This window comes from Brassica napus, chromosome A1, assembly GCF_020379485.1.
Source record: "Brassica napus cultivar Da-Ae chromosome A1, Da-Ae, whole genome shotgun sequence".
NCBI lineage: Eukaryota > Viridiplantae > Streptophyta > Magnoliopsida > Brassicales > Brassicaceae > Brassica > Brassica napus.
The window spans coordinates 17,676,853-17,686,348 of NC_063434.1; the positions used below are offsets into that span (position 1 = coordinate 17,676,853).

The 9,496-nt window shown below is 36.2% G+C and overlaps 1 protein-coding gene across 1 annotated transcript; it reads right to left on the reverse strand.

Moving 5' to 3' along the window:
* Positions 1-981: 981 nt before the first annotated feature.
* LOC111211218 lies at positions 982-1,869 on the reverse strand. Its single transcript, XM_022712175.1, has 3 exons — positions 1,584-1,869; positions 1,398-1,497; positions 982-1,312 (listed from the first exon to the last, which is right to left on the reverse strand). The coding sequence occupies exons 1-3, from the start codon at positions 1,867-1,869 to the stop codon at positions 982-984; spliced, it is 717 nt and encodes a 238-aa protein (XP_022567896.1).
* Positions 1,870-9,496: the final 7,627 nt, after the last annotated feature.

Sequence of the window (9,496 nt, forward strand, 5' to 3'; positions counted from 1 at the left end):
AAATACTCTCCTTGTAAAATAAAACCTCTCGCGTTTTATTTTCTTCAAAATTAAAAATACTCCGGGAGCGGGTCGTTACAACTCTCCCCCACTTAAAATAAATTCGTCCCCGAATTTAGTCTCGACCAACTGCTAGATAACTAAAAACTAAAGCAACTCTGGACACGCTGCAGTATTTTGCTTCCATATACTCTAACCGCTCACTTGAAATAATCTTAGGTCTCCTCCATTTCAATGTTCCTCTATCACTTCTTACATGAGATTTCATCCTCTCCTTACTTTGGTCCATCATAGCGGATCTGACTGGAACATTTAATACTCGAGTCACCTTTATTGATGCAACCGACTATACTAATAATAACTGCTCCTTCTAGGATGCATCCAAAATCCCAAAACGCAGAACTGCCACATATTATATGGACAGATAGGATCGTTTGTAAAACAACTTGATCACCTGATTTTTTATTCTGTGCACTTCAACTATCTTTAAAAACCTTTATTCACAACATCTTCAGTGGTGCATGCAATCCTCTTACTTCCACAATTACCAAGACAAATACGCGATAACACATTGATAAAACAACTAAATTCGATCTTAGATGTATCCATGCAAAAACACTCCTAGCTGGATCACACTAACATCAACATGCCCGTTTGCATTCTTTCTGAACCACAAAACTTTCCTTGTAGTATGTCGTCCACCATACTTCTTATCATTTACCGTCAAACCCTGGAATGGTTGAACCAACATGCAGATCTCTTATTAATGGCGATTCTTACCCACTAATCCAATAAGGTTTCTGATCTTGTTGGATTCTTCATCCTCGACCAATTGCAGTGGTCGTAACCTTTCCTTGACTCGACAAACACTTTCATCGGGTTTCCATGGGTCAACAGACCAGAACCCAAATCTTTAGGTGGTTGCGGACAATTAATGTCGGATCCCTTACCACCTTCTTTAGTTGAGACACATGGAACTCATCATGGAACGTCAAGCATTTCCAAACGATAAGTCACTGGTCCAACTCGTTCCACGATCATAAACGGTCCCATATATCTCGGTTGCAGTTTACCCATCTTCGCTGTCCTATCATTTCCCTTAGACTTCACCCTTTTTAGGTAAACCATCTCCCCCACTTGGAATTCCAATTCCTTCCTACTCTTGTCTACATAGCTTTTCTGCCGATCTTGAGCCTCTTTCATTTTCTCCTTGATAAATTTGATCGTGTCTGTCATTTCTTTTATCACCCCTGGATAAAGATCTCGGCCATCCCCCACTTCAATCCAACACAAGAGAGTTCGACACAGACGTCTGTACAGTGACATTTCAATTCTAGGGTAGTTACTGTTGTTGTATGCAAACTCTGTTAACGGTAAATGCTTCTCCCATAGTTTACCCCAGTCCACTACGCAAGCCTCCAATAAATCCTCCAATGATTGGATTGTCCTCTCCGATTGTCATTCCGTTTGTGGATGATATGTTGTACTCATGTGCACCTTATTTCTCAAAGATTTCTGGAATATCATCAAGAAATTTAAAGCAAATCGTGGGTCTCGATCAGACACGATGCTAACAGGGGCACCATGGAGTTTCACAATTACCCTCATGTAGAGTTCCACACACTTGTCTACACCATCTGACATTTGGAATGGAAGGAAGTGTGCTAACTTAGTCAAGCGGTCTACTATCACCCATACTGAATCTTTATAGCTCTTTGTCTTTAGAAGCCCGCACACAAAATCCATCGTGATCATATCCCATTTCCATTCAGGCATGGATAGACTTTGGAACAAGCGACTCGGAACCTGATGCTCTTCTTTCACTAACTGACATGTTAGACAATTTCCCACCCAACCAGCTATATCCATTTTCATCCCTGACTAATGGTCGAACCGCTTACGATCACGGTACATATGTGTTGCACCTGGGTGTATGGAGAACTTAGATTGGTGTGCTTTCTTCAGTACCATTTCCCCAAATTCCTTATCGTTTGGGACAAATACTCGTCCATGGAAGATGATTATCTCCTTATTGATCTTCCAATACCCCATGACACCATCTTCGACCATCTTAACCAACGTTTCATCATCCCCTTGAGCCAATCTGATTTGAGTCAGAAGGTCAGCTTGATTTGCCACTACCTCGCCGAGATGAACTGACTTGTCTATTAACACATTAACCCGTAACATTTCCAGCATCGAAATAAATCCTCCTATTTCCTTCTCTACCGAGACATTCGCTTTACGGTGACTCAGGGCATGAGCTACTAAGTTAGCCTTTCCTAGACTACAAGCTATCTCCAAATTATTGTCCGCCACCAACTCCATGCATCGTCTCTGCCTTAGATTCAACTTTAGCTGAGTGAAAATGTACTTGAGGCTCTTAAGGTCCGTAAACACTTAAACTTTTTTCCATAAAGCTATGACCCCCAAATCTTATGGGCAAACACCACCGCTTTCATCTCCAAATCGTGAGTTGGATAATTTTCCTCATGTTTTCTTAGCTGTCGAGATGCATAAGAGATCACACGTTTATCTTACATCAAGATGCAACTGAGCCCCATCTTGATGCGTCTGTGAACACAACATAAGCCACTCCAGACTGTGGAAGTACTAGAATCAGTGTACTCATCAAACGCTCCTTCAAGCTTGCAAAACTCTTCTCACATTCTTCTGTCCAGTCGTACTTCACGTCCTTACCTGTCAGTCGAGTATGTGTCTTAGCTTAACAAACAAGTTATGCTCCCTTAGTTTCTCCATGACTACTCTTAGATGTCCCTTGTGTTCCTCCAAACTTTTCGAGAACTCCAAAATGTCATTTATAAAGATGATTATAAATTCGTCCAAGCACTCGTGAAACACCCCATTCATCAGCTTCCCTTCTTCTCGTAGCGCTACCTTAACATTTGTCCAATCCATATTAACACGACAGTGATCCAACATGACCATTCCAAGAATTGCTTTGAATCATTTATATGGTAACACGGTCAAGTCATTAAATTTGTCCGCACGCTCCACCATCATTGAAACATCTTGATAAATGACATGCAACTTAAAAATTGTCATGTATGCTTCACTACCAGATATGATTTCTTCCTCGGACCCATTCTTACGTGACCATTGTTGGGCGATTTTCTGTCACACAAAGAATGTGACACTCGTAGTCGAACAAAGTGTGGCCTTCACCACCACGCCAGTAACAAAGTGGATTGACTCCACCCTTACATCCACGTCTTGTATTCTTAGTACCACGTTCTACTTTAGATCCCAAACCATACATGCGTACTTGTTGCAGTTTCATCGAACCATTCAGCTCCCAGCAACTTCCACATCGTATCCACTCCTTTACTAACTTTGACATGTCTCGATTCATTATCACAACTTTAAGCATATTCTTCCCCATCGTGTCCACTCCTTCACTAACTTTGACATGTCTCGTTTCATCACCACAATTTGATACCTTTATCGCATACCCTCTGAAAACCCGATAGTCGACAATTCTTTTCCGTCCATAACAAGACTTAGGTTAGTTTTCACTAACTTCCTGCAGACTCTTTAATACAATTTTGCATAGCCATTTTCTAAGCGTCTTATCATAAACACGTACCAAGAAATACCTTAGCAACATCATACAACACATCCTTCGTACGAGACGTAAACCATCAGTTCGTTTCAACCTTTACCCATACATCCCATTTTCGAAAAGCGGCCAGCAAGGACGGAACTGGCTGACCTACCCCGCTCTGATACCAAATTGAAACACCCCAACCCGAAAATATTTGAAAACACGTGAAAATTTCTAAGTAAAAGATCAAGTATTTTTTTGTCGGATGAACATGAGAAATACTACAACTTTACAAATGAAGCACGAGACTAAATACTTAAAAGTTAAAATCATGTAGTTTACAATAACAATATATTTTACAAAACTTCTCAACATGACTTAAGTTTTAAAACCTAGCCCTGATGGTCTTTATAGCCTTGCGCTCCGGTCCACACAATCAACCTTATCTGCATCGCAAAGGAGGTATGAGTATACAAAATTACTCAGTGAGGACGCTCAATAACGCCCACCACAGTCCAGTAATCAAGCACTCAATCAATACTAACAACCTAGCATCCGGTTCTATCATTCCTTTACTTAACTAGTTCTATTACTTTTACATTTCTTAACCTTTCGACCCGAAGCCCCATAATCCTGCGGCCGTAGCCAAAACTGCGGCTGAAGCCAAACATGCGGCCGAAGCCAAACATGCGGCCGTAGCCAGACCTACGGCCGAAGCCAAACCTGCGGCTGTAGCCAAACCTACGGCCGAAACCAAACCTGCGGCCGAAACCAAACTGGCGGCCGAAGCCAAACCTACGGCCGAAGCCAAACCTGCGACCCGTCGGTCCCTTACGGCCCGTAGCCAAACCTTCGACCCGAAGGTCCATTACATCCTCTTAACCAGTTCCCTTAATTAACTCAATTCGATTAAACTTTCCTTAAACGCATTACAATTCCATGACTTAGATTTTCAAGATCAAACATTCATTTCTTACATAAACATCCTAACATAACTCGATTATCAATTCATCAATTCTATCATGCTTTTCCTAAGAACATAATGAACAAACTGTTCATAAACAATTACTATCATATATTACTTAAGAACATGATGAACGAAATTTCCATAACAAATCCTATCATTCATTATCCTAAGAATACGATGAACGAACTTTCCATAAAAAAATTCAATTCAAGCATAACCCGATCATATATAATCAAACCAGACAAAACAGTTCTTATTGGACTGCCACGAATCACATCCCCACCTTAGCTGAATCTCTAGGATTCGAAGACTCTGAACTTCCTCCGTTTCTGACAAAGAACTCTTAGCTCCTTGTTTGATCCCTCTTCTTAAACTTCTATCTCTACTAACTCATTCTTGCTCTGACTTCTCTCTAAATATGTTTTTCTTGTTTGTGTCCAGAAATGAGAGCTGAAGGTATCTTTTTATACTACTTTCTGGACTTTGATCACCAAGCGAGACATTTAGTTTGGTTTCCTTATTTGGCTTGGTCAAAGACTTCCTCACCAAGTCGGTCACTTATTGCCAGTTTCCTTATTTGGCTTGGTCAACGATCACCATCAATGGCTTGACTTGATATCTTTGATTCTCTCTTTAATTGACTCCTGTAGATCCGACCTGCCTTTGTTATTATCCGCTATGATGGCTGTAAAAATTTCTTGGAACCCGCATTGTCCAACAGCCGAACATTTCTTAGTTGTTCTTGTGGTCTTGATCTCGCCTTATATATGATCTGATTGTTTCATGATCAGTTTAATTTCCTCCGGTAGTTCTGAATTTATTCCATGAGCTCACTTAAGATCCGACACTTAGTTAAAATACATCTTTATCTCCACACTTAGAACAAAATATTCTCCTAGCAAAATAAAACCTTTCGCGTTCTATTTTCTTCAAAATTAAAAGTATTACGGGAGCGGGTCGTTACAGCTTGGGCCGTCCATCACTCCTGACTAGAATGATACAATCACAAGACTGATCTCCTATCCCATGAATAAGCTATATAGTATCCTCACTCGGCTACTGTTTCGAAAAGTGATCTATATGGCATTGAGAGAGAGAACTCACGTTGGCATGCTGGTGGATAAACTTTGTCGATACTCATTCGAAACGGGTTTAACTTCTCTACAATATATAGGCGCTTACAAATTAGAGGAACTATTCTGGAGATGGTTCGAAGTTGGCTGTTTTTTTATTAGCATAGACATTCTCATTCTTCTATAGATAGATCATAGATCATCATATAATAACACTCTTTAGCTATAGCTCGATAAATTTAATATTCCATCAAAAAATTATTATTTGTTTATCGAAATATCATCCAATAAATTATTTAGGCTAAGAATAGGAGGCGGTACAAATGGTGGGGCATACACTAAGCAGAGCATTCACCTTTTATTAGCCATTCAAGAAATAATAGCAAATGTGTATGCTCCACTATTGAAGTAATATTAAAAAAAGTTGCTCCACTAGCAGTCAAGAATAGTGAACAAATATGAGGCAAAATGTTGAACTGCTCTGAACAGTTGAAACACCCAATATTTGGAGTGTAACTAGCGGATCAATCTTTTATTTATTTTTAGTTAGTTTTATTTTCTTAAATATATTAATCACAATACATGAAACAATTCTAACAGTATATAATAGTACACAAGGAATATCACTTACATTTTATCTAGTGCATTTATAAATTATTTTTTGACTTTGAACTTAGAAGATATATCTGGATTGCTAATTTTTTTACATACTTTAAATTGATATCCGAACTTAAATAGATTATGCAAAAATCTGAACAAAAAATAAATTAAAATTTATAAGTACCAAAATGGAATTTAAATTTCTAGCCTCCAAAACCTGAAACCTTAATAGACATGAATCAAATCCAAACATATATCCAATACTCATATATCTTATTATTTTACATTATATTTTATTTTCTTAACAACATATTTTTTATAAAAAAACACTTATAAATATTTTAAAATTCAGATGTTGATTAATATTAAATCACAAAACTATTATATTAATTTATCAAAAAATATAATTATTTTAACCATTCAAAATTAAATATATTTAATATTATAGCGCAAAATAATATATATATATACATATATATATATACTTAACTTAATTCTATATTACATTTTGAATTTATTTTTATAATTACTGCATTTATAAATTATTATTTTAAAATACTGTTACTTATAAAAATTGTAATATAAATAATTTTAGATTTGTACAATATTTTTAACATATTTTATACAGTGTTTTAGACTACTTTTTATCCACTTTTTCCATTCAAACATACATTTTGGACTGTTAGATCCGCTTGATACACACTTGTACCGTTAGATCCGTTCTGGTCCCGCTCGATCTGTTTGATCCGCTAGATCTGCAACGTTTGATTCGCTTTTTCCATTCGGAGCCTTCAACGAAGTTTTGATGGACCATCTTAAAGATAGTCTCACTTTTTGTGCAATCTAAAAATACTCTTAAAAAACAATTTGATGTATAAAAGGTAAAACAGTGTAACGTGAAACGTTGGGTATATCAATCAAATTATTAGTAGCAGCCGGCAGCGAATTAATCATGACGTGTTGTATCAATCTCATCTTCCCAATAGTTTGAAAAAAAAGTCCAATTAAGTTTACCGTAAGCAAAAAACAACTAATGTTTGGTGCAGCCTTCACCTATCGATGACTTTTTATTCTCAATTTTATGACAAGTTGGCCATGGCATTACCATAAATGTAACAGTTTGAATCTTATCTTTAGACATTACAGTTTTCAATACACTGACGTATGCGTTTTATTAAGATTATTTATCATCCCGATCGTGTTCTTCTATGACGCTTCACACCTATTCTTATGATATATAGTTTACTCACATTACATTATTCCGTATTCTTTATTTAACTAGAGTATGAATAACATTAATAAATAAATTTATGTTTGTTTAATGAAAAGTTTAGTAGATAATTAGATGGACCAGTCTATTTCTCTAAAGATTCAAAGAATAAAAAATCAAGAGTTGTTAATTTATAATGCTTTTCAAAAATATACAATAAAAACTCTATAAATTAATAAGGTTGTGACTATAAAATTTTATTAATTTATAAAAATAAATAAACTCTAGAGTTAATATTTTATAAAAAATTCTTTTAAGATTTTCTATTTTAGAATATATGTATTATATAAATAAAAATTGTTTATTTTACTGTATATACATCAATTAAATTTTTGAATTCGATTTTCATATATTTTTCTTATGTTATTTGGTGTATAAAATGTGTTTTAGAGAATTTAAATATTTTCCTAGATATAATTTTAATTAATATGATCAAAATATATTGAATTGTTAAGAAAATACAGATAATGCTATTGTGAATATAAGAAAAAATAATACATTGCTTTGTATGTATTAATTTATGTTTTTATTGGACCATATATTTACATAAAATTTTCTTTAAAAAATAGTATCTTATTAATTTATCGATTTGCATCATATTTTAAACCGGTTCAATTTGAGACCAGAAAAAATATCAATTTATATTGTTTATTAATCTATCGAGTATTAATTTATAAATTTATCTGATAAGAGATTAATTTATAAATAATTACATACATGGAAATATTTTATTTATTCCAACAAGTAATTTCTTCCAACAAAGTCAAAGTTCTTGTGTGATCCATCGGAAGCAGACCTCTTTATCCAAGTTATTCGTTTGTTACAATCAAATTGAGTAATAAGTAAGATGATTTTATTACTCGCAAGTACGTGTAACATTCCGAGTTGTAATATATAGAAAGACTTAAAAAGATTAATTTGGTTACCTATGTCACCAAAGTTGATTTACCTTTTCCATCAACTATCCGTTTAGAACTCTGGAGTTAAGTGTACTTGGGCTGGAGTAGTGGAGGATGGATAACCTGTCGGGAAGTGATTCATGATACCGTGTGAATAAGACCAAAACACGGGGAAAGATCATGTGGTGATTGTAGGGTCAGTAAACAAATCTTTCAGGCCTTGAAAAATTAACGCACCGGCCGTTGGATGGGATGGGGTCCACGGGCCGAGTGAGTGGATGTAGGTGGCCCATTAGCCATTGGCGATCAGGGTGTTACAAGTGGTATCAGAGCTGGTTAGCCATTGCGGTTCTGATCTGAGAGGCGTCTTGAGACATGTCATGGAGCGCAACGAGGACGTTGCGTTCTTTGAAAGTGGGTTAATTGTAATATCCTGAGTTGTGAGATATAGAAAGGCTTAAGATGATTGATTTGTCTACCTATGTCACCAAAGTTGACTTATATTTTTCATCAACCATCCATTTAGAACTCCAGAATTAAGCGTGCTTGGGCTGAGTAGTGGAGAGATGGGTGGCTTGTCAGGAAGTAATTCACGATACCATGTGAGTGAGACCTAAGCATGGGGAAAAGTCATGTGGTAATAGTAGGATCAATAAACAAGTCTTTCGAGCTTTGGAAAATTAACGCACCGGCCGTCGGATAGGATGGGGCCCACAGACCGAATGAGCGGGTGTGGGTGGCCCATTAGCCGTGGGCGATTGGGGTGTTACAGTACAAGTCAAATATCAAGTTCATTTTTTTTTAATTATTTGGCTTGTTTGCTAGTTATCCTATACTTATCCCATTACTGTCATACATTACTTGGCATATTAAAATACTATCTATCTCATTAGTTAATTAAAGTTTGAAAAATTAGGGGCCATGCACATAGTACAAAAAATATTAACTTCATACACATAATAAAAGGATGACTACAATATGTTATATAATATGGTAAAAAGTGACAAAATTATCCTTGCTTGCGTGTGGAAAGTGGATTTTTTTTTCTTTCTCTTAAATAACGAAAAATCATTTTTACGACTACCCATTTGAATGCGACGGAGACGGTAGCATTGGATATAG

Excerpts from the sequence above, each read along its gene's own strand:
- LOC111211218 (XM_022712175.1), bottom strand. The coding sequence starts at position 1,869 with ATGGATATAGCTGGTTGGGTGGGAAATTGTCTAACATGTCAGTTAGTG. Across the intron at positions 1,498-1,583 it reads GGTAATTGTGAAACTCCATG|GTGCACATGAGTACAACATA; the intron begins GTGCCCCTGTTA and ends TTGAGAAATAAG. Across the intron at positions 1,313-1,397 it reads GGCTTGCGTAGTGGACTGGG|ACGTCTGTGTCGAACTCTCT; the intron begins GTAAACTATGGG and ends GTCACTGTACAG.